This window comes from Sphaeramia orbicularis, chromosome 13 (genome assembly GCF_902148855.1).
Source record: "Sphaeramia orbicularis chromosome 13, fSphaOr1.1, whole genome shotgun sequence".
Taxonomy (NCBI): Eukaryota; Metazoa; Chordata; class Actinopteri; order Kurtiformes; family Apogonidae; genus Sphaeramia; species Sphaeramia orbicularis.
This window is the reverse complement of record NC_043969.1, coordinates 44,310,572-44,336,066: the sequence shown is the minus strand read 5'-3', so window position 1 is coordinate 44,336,066 and position 25,495 is coordinate 44,310,572. Positions and strand designations below refer to the sequence as shown.

The following is a 25,495-nucleotide window of genomic DNA, read 5'->3' as shown; positions in this document are numbered from 1 at the left end:
TTTGTGTATTTGGACCCTAATAATTCAAAAAGTTTGAATTTGAACCCTCTAGGTGCTGCAAAGCTATCTTTATATTCATTCTGGCAAAAATCTAGTGGATTTCTACAACCTGTTTCAATTCCTTGTTAATTTGTTACGTTTTATAACCAGTTATGTCACGACATTTGCACATATAAGGTCAAGACTTCCAACGAATATTTCTCAGAGTACGACATAATTGTTTATCAGCAGCAGTGGTTGTAATAAAAACTGAAAATATGTCCAAACTTTGAGCCGGTTACCTAAAATGTTCAGTTGTATCGAACACCAGTGGGTGAACGGGACTGAAAGCATGGTCAACAGCCTGGATGGGGCGAGGTCTGAAGTGGCTCATTTGCATTTAAAGGGCCAGTGCTCAAAACCACCTTTCTGGTGTCATTACTCAGAAATAGGGTTGAAGATGGACCTGTGGAGTTGAATTAATGAAGAACTCAGACCCAAGCAGAGCATTTACAGTTTATGTAGACCACAGGGAAATGTTTTAAAATGTATAATTCCATTTAAAAAAAAATAGCATAATATCACTCCTTTAAGACATTTCATGTTGTTCATATTTGTTCAGGTTATTCACATTTTTTGGGAAAGGACAGTTTGTAAATGTAAACATTTTCATGTACTTTTACATTTTTTTTTACACTGAAATAGACACAAATATTTGGAGTTCTTTGGAATCATTATTTATATGTTATTATGATAGTATTTTACTGGTCTGACCCATTTGAGATCATTGACTGTTAATATCTTCAGTGTAATTTTTGCACTTGCTAATTCATTCTAGGTTGTATGTTTGACACCCTTGATCTATCAAGAGGACGGACGGACGGACGGACGGACGGACGGACGGACGGACGGACGGACGGACGGACGGACGGACGGACAGACAGACAGACAGACAGACAGACAGACAGACAGACAGACAGACAGACAGACAGACAGACAGACAGACAGACAGACAGACAGACAGACAGACAGACAGACAGACAGACAGATAGATAGATAGATAGATAGATAGATAGATAGATAGATAGATAGATAGATAGATAGATAGATAGATAGATAGATAGATAGATAGATAGATAGATAGATAGATAGATAGATAGATAGATAGATAGATAGATGGACTTTATTTATCCCAAACTGGGAAATTACAGTGTAGCAGCAGCATGGCACACATTCAATAACAATATAAAACCACAGCAAACATGAGTAAAGACAAATATACAGTAGCATAAGAGCCAACACTATAGACTGTACAATATAAATTAGAAGTATAAAAAGATCTGGATAGAATCTGGATAATAACTGTAATGTACTGAAAGAGAACTGTAAGGTGCAAAACAAGCTGAAAAACAGGTTGAAATATTCCAACCAGGAATGTGCAAAATGACATTCCTGTACTGAACTGAGACTGTGAGAGACATAATAACTTACCGTTATTATGGCCTTCACAAAGAAGCTGCAGGAAGCGGAAGAGGTCACATGTAAACTCATCATCTGCCATCACTTTCTCATCTGGACACAGGGACAAAGGAAATGCAAGTTACTCTGTTCGGATGCATACAAACTGAACTAAAACGGATTAGGGATTAGGGTGTGTTAAAAGAAAGACCAGCAGATTTTCAAGCTACATGTATTCTAACTTTATTCTACATCTGCACCATCTTCTGTCTACATCACACGTTAACTTCAAGTATAGATAATGAGCAGTGAACCAGTGAAATAACACTTCACAATAATGGCCAGTTCCCTGGACATTATCCTGCTCATTATTAAAGAAATTAAAAAAATAAAAACCTCTTAATATTATACATCTATATTTGACAAGGCCAGGTTTATTAGTAAAATCAGTCAGGGAGCGAAAATCTGATCTGCAGTTGTATTTTCATTCTTTGAAATAAGACAAGCTCTAAGGTAGACTGTAGGTATATATTTTTTTATTTCTGGCATCAGTGTTTTCTTCATTCATTATCTGATATATTAATTTAAAACTACATTACTTTGACTGTAATCCTATCACCTTCCTCTGTCTGTAATAACATCACGACAAGTAATAGCGTAAAACAGAGCTAAGCTAACAGAGCTATAATGTAAACTATCAGCTGACGTAGCATGTGAAGATTATAAGACAGTGTTATTTTGAGCGACTGTCAAACAAGTGTCTATTCATTTTAATTTGAAGAAGAAATACCATAATACCATAGTAATACCATAATACAGATGTATAGAAACAATAAGTTTTATACTTTATTTGGTGAGTGATGCAGTCTGCAGATACATAGGGTTGATTCATTGGTGGTTTTGGTCATAAGTGTGTTCTGGTACTACACTGACCCTTGCTGGTCAGAGTTTGGAATATCAATACTACATAGAACCCAGCTGAAAGCATTTCCAAAAAATTTCATAACAAGATTTGTCATTTTGCTCCTATTCTATGTACACTGTATTCACAAAAATATTGGGACACATCAGACACACAGGTTGCAGGATGTTGCATTCCCATTGATTTTACGTATTATATTGCTAAAATGTTCATAAAAATTGTCGTCAATTATCACGATTAATGTCAAATCAGTGTTTCTGATGTTTTTCCTGACTGAGACTGGACAAAAAGAGCCTACTACTTTTGGTTTAGAACAAATATTTACAGTGAGAACGTAATAGATATTTCAGAAATCTGGAGATAGACAATTTAAAATGATGATTATGATAAAAAAAAAAAAAAAAAATTTAAACGTTGGCTACAACCATGTAAAAACCAACTCTGAAACATCTTGTATGCATTTTAGATGACCACACTGCAAAAATCAAAATCTTACCAAGTGATTTTTTTCTAATTTCTACTCAAAATATCTCATCACACTCAAAATAAGACTTCTTTTTTTCAGATTTTTTTTTCTCAATTCAAGATTTTTTTTCTTAATTCAAGTAAAAAAAAAATCTACCAATGGAACAAGTGAAAATTATCTTGGTAAGATTTCTTAAAATAAGATTTTCAAGATCTATTGTCTAAAAATAAGTTCTTATATCTCACTGAAAAGTTACTCTTTAGGTGATTATGTCTTATTTTGAGTGTGATAAGATATTTTGACAAGAAATGAGAAAAATACACTTGGTAAGATTTTGATTTTTGGAGTGCATGTAAAAAAAAAAAAAAAGACCTGAAAGATGAAGCAAAAATGTTTATTATAAAAGCTTTCTAAAATTATATTATGATATTTTTGTTATTATTGTTTGCAATGAAACACTTGAATTCTAAGTGTCCCAATACTTTTGTCTATATAATGTATCTGGTTCCAGCCACTGGTAATCACTATCAGTATTGGTCCTGAATAAACCTACTTACATGCATATATATTTTTATGTTACTTCTGATATTTTCCTGTATAAAAACTTGCTGGAACTGCATGTTTGTGTGTCTTTAAGTCGATGTAAGTAGGTGCACACATGTGAGTACTCCATGAGTAAAACTGTCAGTACCAGCACTTCATACCACTCCCCTGCTTTCATTAGAATTTGTTAGTAAAATCCAAAAAGACCTCTGGGCGCCGTCCATTTGTCAGCGGTAAAGGGAGGCTGAGGCTTCCACACTCACTCCTCTTATGGTTTTCTTTGCTCCTGCTCCCTCCCCCAACTGAAACTCTGTCTAATTCTCACACAGTGACTAAAGAAAACAGTGTTTCAACCAAACTCAGACCAAACACCGTCACATCACACTGAAATGAACGAGAAGGACACAGTTAAATGAAGACAGGGATCCAGATAGGAACAAACAAACACACACTCACATACATAGATAAACACCTAATGACACAAATATTGAGAGGAAACAAAATATACAGAAATAACTTCAAGGCACAACGTCATGCAAAATACAGATCTACTGAACTCTGCAAAAGATTATAGAAACACAAATGTGTATTTAATGTTGAAAAACGCACATTGTCAGTTGATTTAATAAGTGTTGGGGTTACATTAAGTGAGAGTTAAGGAGTGCTTTTTGTGTGTTCAATTCAGATATGTATGCTTTTAATGACACCACATTTCCATTGTGAAACAGTGTGTAACTGCCCTTTAACATGCCATAAAAAACGGGCTCCATTTGTCACAAATACATGCTCAGATTTAACTACGAAGGTGCATAAACAAAACAAAACTGTAGTGATGAGACTGGGGTTCATGTTTTTTTCACAACAAACATGAACAAAGTGTGAGGAGGAAGCTGTAATCACGCTAAGTGACGACAAAAAATCCAGTGTCTGTGGCAAGCAAATGGGTGGGATCACATACAACAGAAGAGACAGAAACAAAATGCATAAAAACAGAAGAAATCTGGGGTTTATCACGTTTAAAGAGTCTCTGTTACATTGGTTTGGAGAAAATTAGCACTTATCTCCAATAGAACACTTCACCCTTTTCACCCATATTGACTTTATTTCTTTAAATATGATCCACCCTTTGTCACTTATGTAATTCGGCCGACTATGTGTCTGTAAAACAGGTGGGTTCATGGAAAAATCCTGGTGGTCAAATGATGGTTCCTGCCCTTCTAAGAATCAGAAAGGAGCCTTTAATTGTTGTTGTGGGACTAAAATGATGAGTTTCAGAGGAAAGCCTGACAGTGTCGGAAATAAAGTGAGAGTGAGTGAGAATAAAATGAATTCCACTGAGTTTTGCTGTGCGTACAAGTATTAGGACCAATTTAGGCAAAAAACCCAAAACAAAACAAACAAAGGAGGCAGGGTGGAAATTTTGAGAAAAATCTCAGAATTCCAAAGATTGAAGCAACAAATTTATTTTGTAGAATATATACTCAATATCATTCATAGATATACATATTGTCACATACTGTTAATACTGTAAATTTGCATCTATTCATATTTTGTCCATTTTTCTGTTTATTTCCACTTGGCTTTATTCTTATGTTACTTTGAAAATTGTAAAATTTATATTTTCTTATTAGGCTCCAGTGACCCCCGCGACCCTAGTGAGGATAAAGTGGGTTCAGATGATGAATGAATAAATGAATGAATATTTTCTATCTTATTTTTAGTTTTTGTAATTTTATATTTGCCCTGTCCTTATTTCTGTAGTCCTGGTGTTTTGTTAATATTGTTGCACTGACTGGAGTAGCACTCCTAATTTCACAATAAAGGCTATTCTATTCTATTCTATTCTATTCTATATTAATGAGAAAAAACTTGAGATTTAAATGCTAAGTTTCTGAGAGCTAAGAAATTCTGAGACATGGCTGTATCACTTAAGTTGAATTACAGTGAAAAATGAAGATAAGTGTCTGGTTTACAGTAGACGAGCTCTAAATGTAAAGTGTCATGTGATAACTTTTGTTATGATGTGGTGCTATGTAAATAAAATTTGATTGATTGATTGATGATAATTCATTGAGTGACACTTACTGAGATAAGCAGTTTACCTGTTGAACTGCTGCATCTTGCCGCTTATGTATTTTAACCTAAATAAATAGTTTTGGGGTCTAAAACTAACCAACCTGTGACTGAAAGTTGACAAAAAACTAAAACAAAACAAATCCATGTCCTTCACACTACTTCAACTAACGTCCTATTTGTAGTTTACTTCTTCTAAATTTGTTCTCATATATTTATCACTTTAATCTGATTTTTTGGTCATATTTCTGAGTTTTCTCTCAAAATCTTACCCTTCTCCGACATGTTTGTAACGCACATTGGTCCTGATGTGCTGTCATATGTGTAGCTCCAAACTACACCAGATTATATTTAATAATTTGGGATTTACAGAGTTCTTACAGCTGCTGCAATTCATTTCAAAGTGTAGTTCTCTGTGAGTTATATAAGAGAACTGAGAGGGAGAGGAACAAGGCTACTGTGTTTCCTTCCCGTTGATCAGTCAGAGGACTGACTGTGTTGGAGTTACAGTAGATCTGTGAAAAAACACTCAAGGCTTAAAATAAAACCTTACAATCACTTCAAAAACAAAAGGTGGAGATAAAAATGCATAAGCGCAACAGCATATGCATTGTTACAACACTGTAGGAGTACGAAAGTGACTGTAAAGCTTGATTTTTACTGGGTCCTTGAGTGTGAAATGAAATGCATAATATTTAGTTCACAGCAAGAAAAAGGCTAGTCAGATCATCAAGAGCTAAAAGAGACAGAGAGGACAGAAAGAGAGGGAAAGAGAAAGAAATATATGAGAGCAAAGGTTCATTTACCACGTTCTAGCTTCATATCTGAGAGCAGGAAATTGACGAGTGGGGAGGACGTGGGCATAAGGGGTAAAGGGTTGAAATGGGCAAAGTGAACGTGATGTGGGGGAGAGAAAGACAAAGAGAGACGCAGTGAGTCCAGAAATCCCATGACTGTCAGTGGATGATCAACAGTTTCATACAGAACAGTCAAAATGCTGCGGATGATACAACAGTGGCACGGATCTAAACACTTGAACACACGTGAAAACACAACCTGCAGACAGGCATCCGTGAACAGGCACACTCCAACAAACACACACACAAATGCACACAAGCACAGACTGAGCAGTGAACCTAACACGGTCAGATTACAGAAACAGAAGAACAGCGAAGTACAACCAAGACATGACTGTGTTACAAGAGCGACAGGGGCTGTGAACGCCACTCACTTGTGCCTTCTTCTGAAACCATCCCAAGTCCTTCAGCCTTGTTCTGCCTCTCAAAAGCATTCAAGTCCAAAACACTGTCAACACCAAATGAACAACACACAGTGCATTAGTATTTACAGCAGTCTAGAGAACATTAAACATATTATTTATTACAGTACTCATTAAACATCTACGCAGGGCAGCTGTGGCCTAGATGGCTGAAGAGTCAACTTGTGAACGAAGGGTCGTCAGTTCGATTCCCCGGGTTGGCGGAGAGTTGTTGGCTAATGTGGCCTTGAGCAAGGCACTTAACCCCCCATTTGCTCCCTGGATGCCTCATATGGTGAGCCCACTGCTCCTAGCATGCAGTGTGTGATGCATGTGATGTAATGGGTTAAAGGCAGAAGACAAATTCAGGTGTGTGGTGCATGTTTACATGTGTGAACCCCTACTGACAAAATAAAGATTCTATTCTATTCTATTCTATTCTATTCTTTTCTATTCTATTCCCACCCCCAATATCACAACATGTATACTTTCTTTAAATCTAAAGCTAAATTTGTATAAATATTTATATAAATAGCAGATTTTTTTCTTTTTCTCTTTATATTTCTCATGTTTCACCAGTATATTTTCAACCTGTCTTTCCTGCACTTTATTTTTGTAACTTGCTGCTGCCGACTGTGAAATTTCGTCATGGTGGGATCAATTAAGTCTTACCTTATCTCATTTCTTATCTGATAATTTGTAGTATTCCTACTTTAAACCACTAAAAATGAATTACATTTATCATCATGTGTGAAGAAGTAACATGATGTCAAGAAAATCATGTATTATCATCTGATAACAGTAAGAGCTCATTTTAATTTTACAAATGATACCTTTAAAGAACAAAAATGTGAGTTCATTACAGACCTGCAGGTCTGCATCAGAGCCTGAACGCTAAGGAAGAATCCCACATCCTTTTTATCCTTCAGATAGTCCAGCATTCTCTGCATACAAATAAGAAAAAAGAGAAAAAGATGAATGTGATGGACAATTTTGTTATTAGAAAAAAAAAGTGACCAATGTCCCGGTATCTCAGCGTCATGTTCTATCAAGAATCAATTTGCGCTTGTGAGGTTGTCAGGTTCTGTCTCTATGTAAGAGTCCTGTGGTCCTGCTGTAGGAGATCAATCTCCCAATAGAAGTGGGTGGTACTTTCACTGGAGGAGAGCTCTGCTAATTCAATCAAAGTCCATATACGACTTCCTATCAGTGATCAGTAGTAACTATATTGATATCTGTAACCATTTCCATGTTTTTAAGCCATCAAAATATGGACCATTGTAAGTAAAGGCACATTTTTAATATTTCCAAAAATGTGTCAAAAATTCAAAAATCAAAATTCCTCAAAAGTGTGAACAAACTTTGTAGATGTTGTCCCAAGGAAGCTACACAAAAAAATTTGAAATAAATTCAACAAGTAGTTTCAACGGAGAAGATGTTGGAAGAAATTGCTAATGACGAACACAGCTCCATCACAATAGCTCATGGCCTATTGACTGGTGAGATAAAAAAGCAGAGTGACTCATTTTCCAGTGTTTTTCCAACTTTAAGGCTCGTTTACCTGCTGTACATCACTGTTGCCTCCGTTGAGGATGGAGATTCCCAGTTTGAGTGTAGAAGAAACCATGGCTCCTGGTTCACCTTTAATCATGATCATAAATGGCATATCACAATTCATGTTACAAAGCTAAAGGTTGACAGAAAACATGCATCTGTGTGTGTGTGTGTGTGTGTGTGTGTGTGTGTGTGTGTGTGTGTGTGTGTGCGTGTCTGAGTACCTTTACAGGCGCTGATCATCTGCAGCACCATCTCAGCAGCCCCTCGGTTGTGCAGACGGGACTGCTGGTACAGAAGCCTCTGTTTCTCCATCTCCTTTTCCTGTGGTGGAGCAGAGCAGGAGGACAGCTGTAACCCTGCCAACGGGGACTGCACTGCCCCCCGCACTCACACATACAAACACATACAACACACACAAACACACACATACAAACAAACACACCCACTCCTCCTCCTCATCATCAACATTCATCTATTCCTGATATTTCACTGAAAGAGCTGAGAAGAGCCAGAAAGAAGTAGCTCACTCAGTATATTAATGTCTTTAAACATTCCTATTGGGCTGCACGATTTTGGCCAAAACTAAAATCACAATATTTTCCTCTAAAAACTCGATTTTTTGATTTTGCGCAGCCCAGAGACACAAGAGACGTAAAATCATTTTGATGATTTCCCTTTTTTAAAAAAAAAAATCTTCCTAATGAAAAAATTCGATTTCCATTTAAAATTGATTAATCATGCAGCCCTAGCCATGATGATTAAATTTTAATTGATGATTAATTTCTATAGCAGTAATTGTGAGTTTAGTGTCCATGTCTGTCCATTTTAAGCTGTTATTATAGTAAAAACCCAACAATGTTTACATAAAGATACTTAAAGTTCTCCTGATGAAGAAGAGGAGCTTAAACAAACATGGATTTTAAACGAATAATAATTTGAACATAAAAAGGCTATAACTGAAATACCGTTAGCCTCATAGCATAATTGCCTAAGTCATAGTTTTGGCTGAATTGTGATATTGTTTCAGGTTATGCAGATATCACAATTCGGCCAAAAATATGACTAGGCAATTATGCTGCAAGGCTAACGATATAAAAAAATATAAATATATATTGATAGTGATAGAATCAAATCAACAAGTCTCAAAGCTCAAACTGAGGAAATGTTTCATCTGGATGTTTTATATCTGAATAGAAATGATCATCATGATTATGTAAAATAACTGGGATAAGGCTAAAACATTCTTCTTCCTTTCTAGGTTTTGGACTTATTGGGTTTAGGTTGAGGACTACAGATTGACCTTATTTATTTATAAAAAAAAAAATAAAAAAAAATAGGCCAAATATAAAGATATACTGTATAAATGAAATTCCACACACATACACAGACACACACATACATTCTGTTCCACTGACTCACAAAGTGTATTAGTGATGGAGATAGTTATTCCAGCTCTTGACATCTTTCAGAGGCAGCAAACATTCACTGGCAGCAAACATTTCCTCTCAAAGCGAAACACACACTTTACACACCCGTTCGAGGAGGCAACAGTAGTTGTCTGAGTCACACTTACAGCATGTTACCCTGAACCGCCAGAACGACGCAGTGGGAGCTACTCTAGCACATACAAATCTATAGTTTTTTGTGGCTAATGTCTGGATTTGTTAGTGTTTTTTCTCTGTCACTACAAGGTTTTGGCCACGCTTGGTTTATTGAAATGAGGGTTGTTTTGTTTTGTTTTTTTTTCTTGAATTGAATTGGAATAAAGTGCTACATTTAGCCGCTCTTGTTAATCAAGCTAATGCCATAATAATAAAGAAAAAAGAACACTAAGATGTGAGGGAAAAATCAAATGAGTCACCACATTAATGCATATTTGCATGTTGTAAAACACTGGAAATATTAGAATAACACAACAGTTTTCACACACTTGGCTACTAAGGGCTGACTATGAAACTTTTTGATTATATATTTACATTGTTTTCTTGGTTTATTACACAATTTATGTGCCCAAACACAAGACAGCAGGGGAGCAGTCAAACATGTCTGATAGATGTCTGATGAACTACTCCTGCTGTTTCCCTGATTGAAGGATTATGTTGTAACTCTACATAAATAGCCTCTGTCTAGGGTTTTTTGTTGCTAGGTTCCAACAATAAGTGGTCTCAGAGCACCTTTCATTACCTCACTGCTCTATGTACTACTGGCTACTTTAAGTTAAAAATGCCACTATTATTACACAAAATGTAGTTTTAGGTTATTTTTAGGTGAATCCTAAGTCATTTTTCAAGGTACAGCCTATATTAAACTTTTGCCTAGCCAGTATTCCTTACCTACTGTCAACACAACAGTGGGTCAGTGCTCATGGTAACAAACAAAGGTCAGCCTTATCTGGGAAAATCCATGTTTTATTACAGCGATACAGTTAGAAGTCTGACCAAAGACAGCCACATGACATCCCTCCACGCTCTAGATTTTATGTAAAGATAATGTAAATCTTGAATTGTACCTAGGTTGTTTCTCGTCCACTATTCAGTCATCGAAAGTCCAGCTCCTATTTTGATTTCAACTGGACATTACTGTAAAGTGACGTTGAAGAAGTTGGTGTTGTTCCAAATGATGATCTAATGTCAACACAGCCGTACGTACGATGTTTTAACCCATAAAGACCCAAACAGCCACCATCGACCAAAACCATCTAGTGATAAAAACTGTTTAATACCTGTTGATTCATTAATCCTGTCAATACATGTAAATAATTGGTGTAAAATACAGTTTGTCATCTTTTCATGGTCGTCAGATATGACCCATTTGGATGTTCAGAGGCTCCGTAATGAATGTGGAAACACCGTCATCTTCTACAACATTGATTCACCACTAAAACCAATGGAGTTGGATCAATGACAGTGGATGGACACACTTGTTTTATGTTCAGTTATTGATATATTTGACTGAAAATGACACTTTTTCCTCAGCTTTGTGTTTTTTTATGTAATAACCCTCATCTTTAATCTGAGCTTTTATGAACATCCACATGATCAGGGAATTAAATATAGGAAAATAACTGATGTTCACTGAAAAAATGCAAATACAGAGGATAATATTATAATAAACTGATATCAATCACTGAAGAAACATTAACTCTTTCAATGCCATGGGCCGATTAAATCGGCTTTACGAATACAACCTTTAAAGTGCCACGGGCCGATCAGATCGGCTTTGGAGAACACGCCATATTTGTGTACAAACAAACCATCCACCCCCATTTCTTTCTCACATTTCGATGACGTTCTTTCAAGTCTTCTTGCAAATTACGATCAATAATGAATCGGCTGCGTCCGGGGCGTTTTGAATCTAAGTAGTAATCGGTCGGATGTTACCGAGCGGTTTTTGACCAAGGAAGAGCTCGCGTTTCGTTTTCTGCTTGGGAAATTTTATGAATGAATTTATGAATGAAATCATATGCAAATTAGATGGCCATTTTGTAGTAATATCGTAAACACAGCGATCTGTCAAAACAGTCCCATCTGCTAGAAAATGAGTTCTGATGACGATTCAGACTTCGATTATAAAAACGACGCGAAATACTGAAAAACGGCCAAATTCTGTGGCACTTTTAAGGCTTATTAGCCCCTTAACTGTCTGGCACCGAAAGAGTTAAATATAGAGAAAAAATATTTTGGAAATGCCACAATAATTGCACTGGGTCTTTCTGGGTTAATAAGCTTAATAGGCCACGCATGGCAGTGGGACTGTGGGAATTCTTTCCACTCATCTGTAAATAAAGACTAAAAATGACTTTGATTTGGAAGTATGTCGACATGGAGTCACAGTTGGGTTTTTAAAGGGAAGTTTTTCCTCACCACTGTCACCAGTCACAAGTGTTTGCCTCCTGGAGGATTCTGTTAGGTTTCTGTAAATTGGCTTCGAGTCTGGTTTTGACCAACTCTATATGTAAAGTGTCATGAGATAACTTTTGTTAGGATTTGGCGCTATATAAATAAAATTTGATTGATTGATGTTTGTTTTTTTTTTTTTTTTTTTTACCTCCAATAGCTGTACTATGCTACTTTAGTTTCTACATAATACACCAACACCCTAAGAAGGTGCATGCCGACAACCATTGGTGTGTTTTTAACTCCAGCCCAAAAAAATTAATCTACAGGCCCTCATGAAATAAAGGCTTTTTACAATTTCTAATTTTTCCAACCAAGTGAGTGCTTGGATTTTTGTCTTTTTTCTGTTGTTCATGCCCTCTCCCTAAGCACCTCTGGTTTGTCTAATACCAGTAGCTCCCTGTGAAACTGTTTTTTTGTCGTCATGGAATCATAGTTGTTTTGTTTTTTTTTTTACCTCCAATAGCTGTACTACTTTAGTTCCTACATAATACGTTAGTCAACATTACTGCGACTTTGTTTTGTACGGTCATACTCATACTACAGTGCATTCACCTTTTGTTGTAAATGATGCAGTAGAGCTGCTCAAAACAACCATCCTGTTGACAAAAGAGGTTAGATGTGACCCACCCACTTCACACCATGCATAAAGCCCCACCCAAAGCAACCAGAACTTCATCTACCCTCCCTCCGCCCCCCTCCCTCGTAAGCCTGACCGTGTATGAAAAATGATGAGGAACTCCTTTTAATTAAGTTCTGCTCGTCTTCAGAGCAGATTATGCATGTGTGTAGAGGAGTGAGGAGAGACTGTGTATGGTTGTGAGTGTGTACGTGTGTGTGGATGTGTGTCTGCGAATGTTTCCCTGAGCGTTTGCATGAGTGTGTGTGGGTCTGGGACAGTGTGTGTTCGGCTGACTGTGCAGGCTTTTACTGTAGTCCTTGGTGAGCACAGAGAGGGACTCTGGTTAACGTAGTCCAATTAAAAAGTAAAGACAAACAAAATGGGTTACTTGGGTGTTTGTTAGACCTCAACCAGGTGAGTCTTGAAGGATGAACACAGCCCGGTTAGCAGGTGAGTACAGGAAAGTGTGAGTCAGAAAAAGGTGGTGCAAGTCCAAGGGAGACCGACCACGATCGTATGACATCAAGATACAACAGAGCTACTTCTGTGGTTAGAAATCCTGCCACGTGGCTCTACTTGTAACATTATCAGAGTTTTCTCAAACAGCTGCTCGGTTACATCTTGGTTGGTAACATCACATCCGTACACATATAAATCAAAACGTCTTTCCATTGATTATTTCAGGGTGTAATGCTACCATCCAGGAAAAGCCATGGATCACTACAGCTACAACATCACAGTGTCCAAACCTGGCTTTTAGGGCAAAACAAATCAGTGAGATATGAACCAATCTGACTTATAAGTACAATTAAAGGTGTCATTCATTAAGGATTTGATTTTAATTGCAGTACATGACAATGCCAAACATATATAATTTGGTGTTTTAATTGGTCTAATCTATATTGAGGCTCTATAGCACAGAAAATAAAGCATATTAAGGCCAATTTAAGCTTAAATAATCACAAGCCAGAGGGATTGGGGTAATATTATGAGAACAAACTAATAAAAAAAATATTCTCTGAGATTAAAGTAGTTGGTTTAAAAGGAAACTGGAATCAGCATCCTACTTTTGTATGCCTCCACAAACCAATCAAGTTACAGTTTACATCCTGTCAACTCATATGTAGCCGAAGACTGTGGAGGAGTTTCAAGAAAGATATTAGGTGTATTATTAGTGAAAAGGATGTTACTATATTGACATGCACACTCTTCTTTACAGAGCATATAATGTTCAACAATGGACAGAACACTGTTAACTATTTTCACAGATAATTATCATGTTACAGTTGGGTTGAACTTTGACTTTCGAGGTATAAAATACAGTGATGGAAAAAAATTATTAGACCATCAAAAGTCCTCAAAAACAATGGTTATGCAATCAAGTACTAACTCCTGTGTGTATCATGTGACTAAAACAGACAAAAAAGAAAACCTGGAATGTCTAAAAGCACTGTTTTTGTCAGTACAATGCCATAGATATTGATGTAAGAATTGAAGTGATTTGGGTTATTATCAAGAAAACCAGGGAAAATGGATAGATATCAGCTCTGATATTAAACTACTACGAGCTACTTTTGTTGTTATCATTATATTTGTCCAAACAAATGTACCTTTAGTTGTACCAGGCATTAAAATGAACAAGAAACTGAAGAAAACAAGAGTGGTCTAATAATTTTATCCGCAACTGTATCATGTCATCGCTTTATCCTGTTAAACACTGGTGTGAAATTTTGTCACATTTAATTGAGATATGACCAAAACTGTTTTATATTTGGTTACAGTGACTTTGACCTTTGGCAGAACAACAGTATTTATTTAGTCCAAGTGAAGATTTGTGCCAAAACTTAAGACTTTACATAAAACTATTCCTCATATTTTATGTTTATGAGAATAACATGAATAATCTGTGAACAAAATATGAGCTAGGTGCCTTTAAATGTTAACATTATAATCTGTAAACATCATCTGTAAACAATCCATAAAACCAAAAAATCTGAATATTCTCTAAGATAATAACATTGTAGTTTTGTGACAAAGAGTCTTGTTCATCTTTTTTTATTAATACCTTATCTGACGTCCTATTTTTCCAAGTCTTTTTTTTTTTTGGTTTGTTCTGTTTTTGATATATTACCTTCCCTCACTTGGATCATAGTGACATTTTTTTAAACCTACATTTTCCCTGATACATCATCATATAGAGATATGTGAATATGATTGAAAATTTTGCGACCTTAAGGTAATTACAGAGTTTTTCATTCAACCTCTGGATACTTGGAGGCACATCAGGCTTGGAAATTGTGATTCTGACATTAAACATCCTGCAGCGACTCAGTGGTTTGTTTTGACCTGGCTTTATTTTGTTGTCTTTAGCTGCACCATCTCTCTGCACTCGAGTCATGCAATTTAGAGACTGAAACAAATTGAGTCCGCGACATTGATAGTGGGCCGAGTCCAGCAAAGGCATGCACAGGTCAGTCCACCATAGCAGGAAGTAGACAAGTGGTGTGAGTGGACGAGAGAAAGAGACAGGAAGAGAAAAAAAAATAAGAATGTTGTAGCAAAGGGTGGGGTGGGGGGGTGTGCCGAGTGTGATGGTGTGGTGTGGTCACTTGGTGCGTGGGGAGTTGCTTCTCCGCTGACTCCCTTGTCCCCCTTCCCCTGGTCCCCCCATACCATCTCTGTCTGCCGCACCTCAAAGGATGGCTCCTCCCCCTCTTGCTCTCCCCCTTCGTCCTCCTCACCAATGTGGCAGCTCTGGAAGGAGAACACAGCAAACCGGGGACTGAGAACGGGATCACATGATGTTAAGACCAAAACTGTCTCAAAAAAAGCCTGTAATTTTAAATATCATATGTTCATGTTTCCCTAAGCAGAGCATGCAACAACAGCTGTCATTATGTTTCTCATGTGCAAAGGTTTGTTTTACACATACAGTCATCTATTGGCTCTTTGACTGCCTTCAGTAAATAATATGACATATAAATTGTGAGTTTAGCCTGATAGCTATTCATGTACTAGGGGTTAGCATGCCAGCAATTAGCATCCTAATGATTATGAAAAGCATGAAACCATGTAAATATGATAATGTTATGATTTTTTTTAATATGATTAGTCTTTGGTTTTGTGGGTCTAATGGCTTGTTGTCTCTTTTTTTTGATAGATTTATTGGGTGTTGAGGGTTTTTAAATCCACCACCAACTACCAAACCACCTTTAAAAACCCTTTTTCAGCCCATATCTGTATAGTGTTTTTAGTTAGTTTGCCTTAATTCTGCTCCAAACTATCACTTCGTGTACGTGAAACTAACACAAATAAAAAAACAAAAAATGGTTTCAGCATCAACTATTGGAAAAAATACTACTATATTAAATTAATATTAAACTATTATATTATTACACGTTATATACCATTTACCTCTGACACTTTGCACAATTACCAAGATATTGCGCATTTATGTAAATATATATTTTTCTCATAGTAATAGTAGTTCATATCTTTTATATTTTTATGCTCATTTTCTTTTGCATGTCATTCCTAAATGCCACTTTGTTTTGTTTGCTTTCATTTCCGAGTTAAATTATTCTATTTACATTTTTATACATCTTAAGTTCTATTGGCATTCAGTGTGGATGGCAAAGTAAAATTTTCATTGTACAGAGAAACCTGTTTCTTTACTGTATGACATGACAATAAAACGTTCTGAATCTATTACATATTAGTATTAACCTTGAGTCAGGATTTCAGGATCAGTGTATCCCATGTTATTTCAAGCAAAGGTTTGGAGGCAAATAAACCATATCACTTATTACAGGCTGCAATTTAGGGAAATTAAATAATGTTTTATTGTCACGGCAAAGTTTGGATCAAATGAGAGAATGTATCTTTAGCTGCATTTTACATTACAACTCAGTAATAATGTAACAATGCATAACAGTTAAGTAATACCATGTAATAGTAATCAGGTAACAGCAAGGTTAGGATTAGTAACTTACTACATTTCAATATGGTGACCTGCTAACATTAAAAAGGCTCTATCAGTGTAATACTTAGATTGTAGATGTACTTAAATTTTAATCCAAATTCTGCAGTGATATTTTATTGTTTATTATGATCTTTCCTATTGTTCCTATTGTTTTTTTTTATCCACTAACAGTATTTTCAGCCTAAAATTACCTAATTTTAACACCAAGATATTATCTGAATGTCTCTTTGGTACTTTTAATTATCTCCGTTGTTACCATGTTATTATGAGGCTATAATGTAGATGAAATGGGCTGAAGGAAATGCCTGTGTATTTGTTGTTAATGTAAATATACTAAAATGTAAAGTTAAAAAAGTATACTGCATTTATTCACTAACAGATTTACAGACTTAATAAACCATGATCATGACAAACAAATAACCCAGCTCAGTGAGCGTTTGGAAGTCTTACCTTTGCCATAATATCAGCATAAGACATATAGAGATGGTCAACGTCAAGTTTCCTGTAAAGAGAAAACACGTACCAGGAATGAACCAAGTCTCACTGAAAAACATTTCACGTGTGAATCATGCAACACGTGACGAGTTCTTACAGCTTTTCTGTGAGAGCAGTGCGACTGAAATGGAGAATCAGCTGGTGAAGGGGGTCGGGCTTCGTCTCAGTCTCCTCTTCCTCTTCCTCCTCTTCTTCCATGGCTTTCTACGATTATTCATGACAGCACGCATCATGAAAAGTGTCAGAAGTGTACGCAAAGGAATCAAATTGAAATCAAGACGAAGATGACCCACCGATAAGTCATCGATCATCTTGTCTTCAAAGGAGTATCCTTCGGTCTCCAACCAGTTGCGTTTGTATGCATCCAAGAACATGTTTGTTGCCCGGTGCCTGTAACAGGAGACTGACTTCAGAACAGCTGGAATCCTTTACATGGAATAACTGTGATATTATATATGTAAGGAATCATTACGTGGGGATGTTGTACAGTGGCGTCATCCTGAAACAGGCTACAACAGCCCTGCGCCGCTGTTTGGACAGCAGCTTGTGCCAAACCATTTTCTTTGACTTGAAGGGATGCTCAGTCTAAAGAAGAAAAAACTGCTAGAACAAATCCCTCTTAAAGACATTTCACATTTCAGAGATGATCCTGGTTTTCTCTGGATCATCTCTGGACATGCTGCTGTAATCCTGCTTCTCTCCTGTGTCCATCATCATTATTCATTCATCCACATAGTTGTGATAGTGTTTATCATATAGTTACATGGATGGTAGAGGTTTCTATTACTAACAGTTGCAGTAGTAGTATATCCACTGTTAATACTTGTATTTGAAGTAGTAGTATTAGCAGTTATGGGTATTTGTACTATCATTCCTGCCAGCGACCATCAGACTGTGTAATTCCTCATTATAACCACATAATTTAATAACAATAATTTTTTACACTTATTTATGTATATTTCTTTAATTATCATATTGATAATATACTTTTCTAGTACATATTGTATAAATTGCTGTTCTAATTGTGTTTGATAGAGAGTTTTAATATGTACATTTGGTATAAATATTAGGGCTGTCAAAATTAATGTACATTAATCCATCATCATGATTAATCTGATTTACATTTTAACACAATTATCCCATCTGCAGCTCAGAATGATTTTGAATATCTCTGGCAACGCATTTCGGGCAGTTTTTCCAAGTAGGGTTACTGTCATGCATGTGCAAATGGTCAGTTGATCCAGTAGTGACAGGAAGCAGAACCAACCCATAAAGATGGAAGACGCTAAACAGCGCGTTGGCCTTCTGGATGGAAATATGAGGACAAAAAAAACAAGACGGAACAGTTGTTTCAAGTTGCTTTGTTGAAACTGGTGGTGTTTAATAAACACATTAATTGCATATATATTCCCTTCTTTCTTGAGTCTGTTTGCTCATGCAAAATGAAACCCCATTAATATGGATTAAAAATCAATGATATTTAATCAGGATTAATCAAAAATTAATCTACAGTAACCCTGTGATTAATCTGCTTAAAAATTGTAATCGTTTGACAGCACTAAAATATATATTTAGAGCTATATGTTTGTATATTTAAAGCTTTATATTTGTTTGTTTTTTTTCCCTCTTTTTCTTGTGTTTTATTGATAATTTTTTTCCTGCTACCTTTTAATGTACTTGAATGAAGCAAGTGTGACATACAATAATTTCCCTCTGGGATTAATAAAGTATTCTGATTCTGATTATCGGTAGTTACACCACTAACAGCAATTCTAGTTTTTAACAGCTATACTTCAGTTTGCTGTGCATCCATGTGTCTCCCCCTATTTCCTCCCTTCTCTGCCTCTCCCTCAGTCTCTCTCTTTTTCTCTTCCTCTACCCCTCTCTCTTTAACCCTAACTGGTCACTGCAGACAACCATCCTCCAGAGCTGGGGTCAGTTTGAGGTTTCTGAAACGGAAGTTTTTCCTCACCACTGTCACCAGGTGTTTGCTCCTGGAGGATTCTGTTGGTGTCTGTGAATTAGTCTGGTTTAGATCAGCTCTAAATGTCATGTGTCATGCGATAACTTTGGTTTTCATGTGGCGCTATATAAATAAAATTTGACTGATCGATTTCTGGAACAGCCTCCCATCTGCCTGGAAATCTAAGGCACCATCATCATGTAATCACATTGTATAGAGTAAGTTTGCAGAACATGTGTCTGTACTCACCACTTCAATGTGGTAAAGCACAGCAGACACCTCTTGGACCCTTTTAACAACTTTCTCAGGGTCCTCGGCATCCTCAGCCTTCCCGGACATTTCCTTATACAGAGCCATCTGCCAGCGCATAGCCGGGTCCTCCACCTGGAACCATGTGCAATGTATGAGACCATTTTAAGATTAAAAAAAATATATATATATATATGTATATATATCTTCGCTTTAATGTGTGAAACAGTTTAAAGAAATCCTCACCTTGCCTTGGAGATGCAGGTTATTGTGCAAGAACTCCCTAACCTCTTCATCTGTGTCTTTCTACAAATTGAAAAGTTGAAATTTAGGGGAAAATTATCATTCATTTATTCATGGAAGACAAAACCAGCCATGTTTTGGTAAAGAAAAGTAGCTCAGTGAGTTTAGACTAGAGTTATATTACATTAGGGAACTATTATTACTTCGTTGGCGGTGATTCAGAAATAATCTAAGATGGGATAAAATTCAGCTTCAAACGCAACAAACCAGTGAGTATCTGATCTTGGCAAGATTGATGAGCTCCTGGTCTGCAGGAGAGCACATATTGAGACCGATGGGGAGCATCTTCTTCAATGCTGCTACGATTAGAGACGTCTGCACCGAGTAGCGATCTCCACGCCTCTTCTTCTTGGTTCGCTCCTGTTCTGAGCCTCCAGACTGAGGAGAGAGACAAGTTCAGGCTGATCCATCAGTGTTTAGTTTACACAATCAAACAACAAATGATGCCCTTTTCAGAAAAAGATACAGCACTTTCTCATATCAAAAGCTTTTGGGGATATTTAACAGAGAAGAGTAGAACTACTTAGATAATGAGAAATGGCAGAAACAAATAGCAGAGAAACATTTTACACAATACCACAACATGCTGAAAAAGGAACTCACCTTCTAATTAAATACTAACACTTTATATTAACTTACACATATTCACCATTAACTAGTTGCTTATTAACATATATATCAGTAACATACTGACTCTCGTAGACAATATAAACCACATATTACTGTCTCATTCTGCATGACCATGTTTTACAACTAAAAGGCCATTCCTGCTTATCTATAGTAAGGTGTCAGATATACTTATGATCTTAATATATTCAGGCTTATAAAGTCGTAGGACTGCAATGATAGTCACTCTTAACCCATAAGGACCCAGTGTGACTTTTGTGTCAGTTCCCAAATGATTTTTTCTCTCTATTTAACTCTTCCTAAGAGATTTATCCCCACATATTACAATATTATCCTCTGAATTTAGCTTTTTTCCCAGTGAAAATAATCTATTTTCCTACATTTAATTCATTGACCATGTAGATGTTCATAAAAGGTCAGATTAAAGTCAAAGGTTATTATATCAAATCAGAAAAAAATGACGAAAAAGTGACTTAAAAGTACAATATATCACTAACTGAACATAAACCCAGTGTGTCCATCCACTGTCATTGATCCAACTCTATGGGTCTTAACTGATGAATCAATGTTGTAGGAGATGACGGTGTTTCCACGTTAACTACGGAGCCTCTGAATGTCCAAATGGGTCATATCTGATGACCATGAAAAGATGACAAACTGTATTTTACACTAATTATTGACATGTATTGATAGGATTAGTGGATCAACAGTTTAGATCAGTAGGTGCTTTTGATCGACATTGGATTTTTGGGTCTTTATGGGCTAATAACAATCATCTGGTCTGTTCTTATTCGGCAAAACACAAAACTACAAATTATTCCAAGTCTTTCTAACTCAGACTTTCCCCCATTCTAAAGTAAGTTGTATCATGTTACATTACTAGAGTAGATGTATGGTTTTAAACGTTCAGAGCAACTTTACTGCCAACATGTAACAAACAGAAACATTTTTTAAAAATGCCATATGATTCCTTAACAAATATTTGTGTAAAGTTTGTGTGACTACGAAGTACTGTATATTTTCCAATCGCAAACACAAAACCTGTCTATCCAGCAAATAATACAATACAAATACAATATCACATGACTTCTGCACCTTTATAGTATTTGTTTTTGCACTTTTAAAACATGTTGATGTACAGTCGCGGAAAAAAATTATTAGACCACCCTGGTTTTCTTCAATTTCTTGGTCATTTTAATGCCTGGTACAACTGAAGGTACATTTGTTTGGACAAATATAATAATAACGACAAAATAGCTCATAAGAGTTTAATTTAAGAGTTGATATCTAGTTTTGAGATCCAGGTTGGGTTGGTATGGGGGTTGCCATCATTTTTTTTTTGGGGGGGGGTGGGGGGTGGGGGTATACTTTGTGTGTCACAACATCTTGTATCATAAATTGTGAATTTCTTTCTTTTTTTGTATTGTACTTTTGGAGATGCACAATGAAAAGAAATTTTAAAAACATAAATTAACAAAAGAGCTGATATCTATCCATTTAACATGTTTTCTTGATAATAACCAAAATCACTTCAGTTCTTACATCAGTATCTATGGCATTGTACTGACAAAAACAGTGCTTTTAGGCATTCCATGTTTTCTTTTTTGTCTGTTTTAGTCACATGACACACACAGGAGTTAGTACTTGATTGTATAACCATTGTTTTTGATGACTTTTGATGGTCTAATAATTTTTTTCTGTGACTATTTGAAATATTATATTATATTATTTGTTTAATAAGCTTATTTTGTATCATGTAATGCATTTGCAAGGTATTTATAAAATATCTTACTAATATTAATATCTTAAAATGGCCTCTACATCTGTTCTATTAAGGGAGACTGGTTACTCTTGTGATACTATTACCTCATCAGGCGGATTCTGACTCATGTATAACAGTTAGTTAATGGCCTCATAATTGTAGAATATTGATCATTCATGTAGAATAAGGCATGAATAAGTGATTTATAATGAATACGAATATGTATACTAATAAGTAGCTAGCTAATGATAATATGTGCACCTTAATAGTGTATAAAGTGTCACCATTAAAACACGATAATTCATCAGCTAAAGTGAGACAGACCTGCAGCTACAGCTCCCTGAAAACAGTAAATCCTGGTGGGTTTTATGTGCTGCATTAGCTCATTACACACAATGCAGCCTGTCTGTTAGTAGTGCAGTGGCACATCCTGTCCGTCGGACACATGGCAAATAGAAAGCACAAGTCTGTGGGGTCAGCTCCATCGCCCTGGAGCTCTTCTCACACACTCCTGTCCTGAGGCTACAAATGCTCATTACTGACTGTTGTCTGGCCTCACACAGTGCCCTCTCTGTCCCAGGTTCTATGGGTAGAGAGATGCGATGTGGCGATCAGATAACAGAAACTCATGACAGTAATGCTCATATTGTAGCTGAGCGGAGGAGAGGAGGTTTTATTTAATTATCTTAAAGCAACCACATGGAACATCAGACAATGATTAGATTAGGGCTGCATGATATAGCGTTTGAGGATAGTCAAACATCACTGCGATGTGTGCATGTGCAACAGTTACATCATAAGATGTAAGATATGAGACAAGAACAAGTAACACAACATTTTATAACTTATTTTACTGCTCAATAGGGTTCTGCGCACGGTTCTGTAGACTAAACTACAAGAGAAGCGTGTCAGATTGAAAATGACTTACTCTTCCAGTAAACATAATTTCTTGTTAGTGAATGTTTCCCCATCATCATTACCAATAAATGGTGGCCAGTATTACAATAATTTCCATTGCCATAGTTTCATACTTGTCACAATAACAGCAATCATTTCTTCACCCTCTTTGTAAAACCAGTTTCATTGCTCAGTTTCTTTTATAATCAATCATCAAGAATTTATTTCCTCACTGATAGCAAAATATGTCACACAAACTCCTGCAGGTTGCAATTGGCAATTAGTGCTGACAGAGTCTAACAAATCACTGTTAACAGACTTGAATCTAGCAATGTTACTGCAACAAATTAACCATGATGAAACGTTCTCTGTACTATACTGTATTTATATTATCACTGTACTCAGCCTAAATCACTTCAGACATACACTGAAACCAAATGAAGAGCATCAAAGCTCAAGAAACAATGGTTTGTAATAAAAAATTATTAAAACCCATTTCCGGATTTTTAAAAAATCGTTACTGTCCAAACACTGACTATAGTAAAGGCCCTGTTAAAACTGTAGAGATTGGTCCTTTACCAACATAACACTCCATGGACACTTTGCACTTACATCACAAGTAGTGAAAATGGTATATTTTATGGGGCATGGTCATCAAATCAAGTCTCCCCTTGATCCATGTATCAGGTCCAGATATAAAAGACAAAAGCTTATTTGAGTTGAACTCTAAACAAGGAATTTCACCATTTTGGTTTAAATATACAGTCATCACTGCTCCCAATTCTAATAATTCTTGTTCTCACACCAATCATTCAGGATTTTTTGTACTTTTTGTAAATAGATCTATTCATGTACGTCCTGCCTCTCAAATAATTAAGTATAATTTGCAAGAAAAAAATTTACAGTGCAATTTTTTTCTCAATATCGTGCAGCCCTAGATTAGATCTTCAATGATTTGACAATTTAATGATGTCAATGAATTAGACATGGAGGTAGGAGTCCAGTTAGTATAAACGATGAGGTCTATTCAGTGATTCTTGCTTCAGTTTTCCCCAGCAGACCCAACTACCTTAGCTGCTACTGATAATATGAGCGACATAACATATAGTGCAATACTGAAAAGAGAAGAGTCCCCCAGCGCAGGATTTATTCCACAAAAGCTGAAAGAAATCCAAGCATCAATCGAGAAAAAAAGGGTTCCACCACTGTATCCCACAGGGACGATCTAAAGGCAAACTGTTCATTAATCAAACAAAGATGGGGTGATGGCGCTCGGCTGCAGGCGCTCTGAAGAAGACATTCTGAAAACCACCCCATCAACCGAGCGCCATGAAACCTCTCAGGCCACTACAATCTACTGAGCTTTCATCAAGCCACTCCAGACCCCTACTCACACAGAGCCAAGCACACAGAAAAGAGACAAACGCCACCGACACACACTCCATTATACTCAGTAATACTAGGATACAGTCATGTTTTACTCAGAAATAACGTTCTTATACCTGTTAATAGTGTTTGTTTTAGCCATACATAGTGCTGGACAAAAAAACAGATTAACCATTATACACGTTTTAATTTAACCTACAGTAAACTGTGTTTTTTCTTGTAAACATTTGACTTTGTAACTTCAGAGAATACTTGTATTTTTTTCTTTGAGTTCTTTCTCATAAATTATTTTGACATAAACTACCAAAATAAGCCATTATTTTTTCACAAGTATGATTTAAGTTAGAATGTTCTCATTAGGGATGCATCGATAAATCATTCAGACATTGGTATCAGACGATATTTGCTGATATCCTTCATTATAGGTATGAATATATCAGATGTTTTTTCACCAACGGCAGCGTCAGATATTGCTATATTGTATTAAATTAAAGGTTCTGTCATAAATTTCTGTTCTGATTTGTGTTCATTCAAAGATAATGTGATGACGGACTGTAAGACTTTACAATAATAATTCTTTTTGCATTTCTTTGTTAACCTTCCAGTATCCAGGTTAGCATAATATGCACACTTTACATTTTATGTTATTTTTCACAATTTGTATTAGGTTAGAAATTTCGAATTAGGTTAGAATTCAAAAGTTGTTCATTTTTGCAGGATTTTAAAAATTCTGACCCACTGTAAATAACAGAAAATTACTACACTAAAACCCATCTCCGAAGTGAGCAAAAAATGCACATTAACACAGTTTAGATCATTTGACCTAGCATAAAAAACAATAATAAATATTAACCAATGTTGCTGTAATAATTGACATATTCCAGGCTGCAAAAATTTAAAAAAATAAGTAATCCAATTTTTATATAGTATAAAAAAACCCGAAGTTTTATTTGTGTTTTTCATATAAAAGAATCTGGTTTGTTTATATTACAAAATGGCATTTAAAAGGTTAAAAATTTGACAGTTTTTAAGAATTTGATACTTCTGTTTAAAGCTC

The 25,495-nt window shown here is 36.0% G+C and overlaps 1 protein-coding gene across 1 annotated transcript in view; it reads right to left on the bottom strand.

Annotated features, from left to right (window-relative positions):
- The window catches only part of ryr1b (ryanodine receptor 1b (skeletal)), a 134,110-nt gene that overhangs the window by 21,552 nt on the left and 87,063 nt on the right, over positions 1-25,495 (bottom strand). The window contains exons 75-88 of the mRNA XM_030151938.1: positions 19,974-20,144; positions 19,710-19,769; positions 19,464-19,598; positions 17,724-17,836; positions 17,545-17,641; positions 17,349-17,455; positions 17,207-17,258; positions 15,448-15,528; positions 8,478-8,577; positions 8,261-8,340; positions 7,567-7,643; positions 6,673-6,746; positions 6,248-6,265; positions 1,471-1,551 (exon numbers count right to left, since the gene is read on the bottom strand). Coding sequence (XP_030007798.1) covers positions 1,471-1,551; positions 6,248-6,265; positions 6,673-6,746; positions 7,567-7,643; positions 8,261-8,340; positions 8,478-8,577; positions 15,448-15,528; positions 17,207-17,258; positions 17,349-17,455; positions 17,545-17,641; positions 17,724-17,836; positions 19,464-19,598; positions 19,710-19,769; positions 19,974-20,144 — 1,246 coding nt within the window. The remainder of the gene's footprint in view (positions 1-1,470; positions 1,552-6,247; positions 6,266-6,672; positions 6,747-7,566; positions 7,644-8,260; positions 8,341-8,477; positions 8,578-15,447; positions 15,529-17,206; positions 17,259-17,348; positions 17,456-17,544; positions 17,642-17,723; positions 17,837-19,463; positions 19,599-19,709; positions 19,770-19,973; positions 20,145-25,495) is intronic.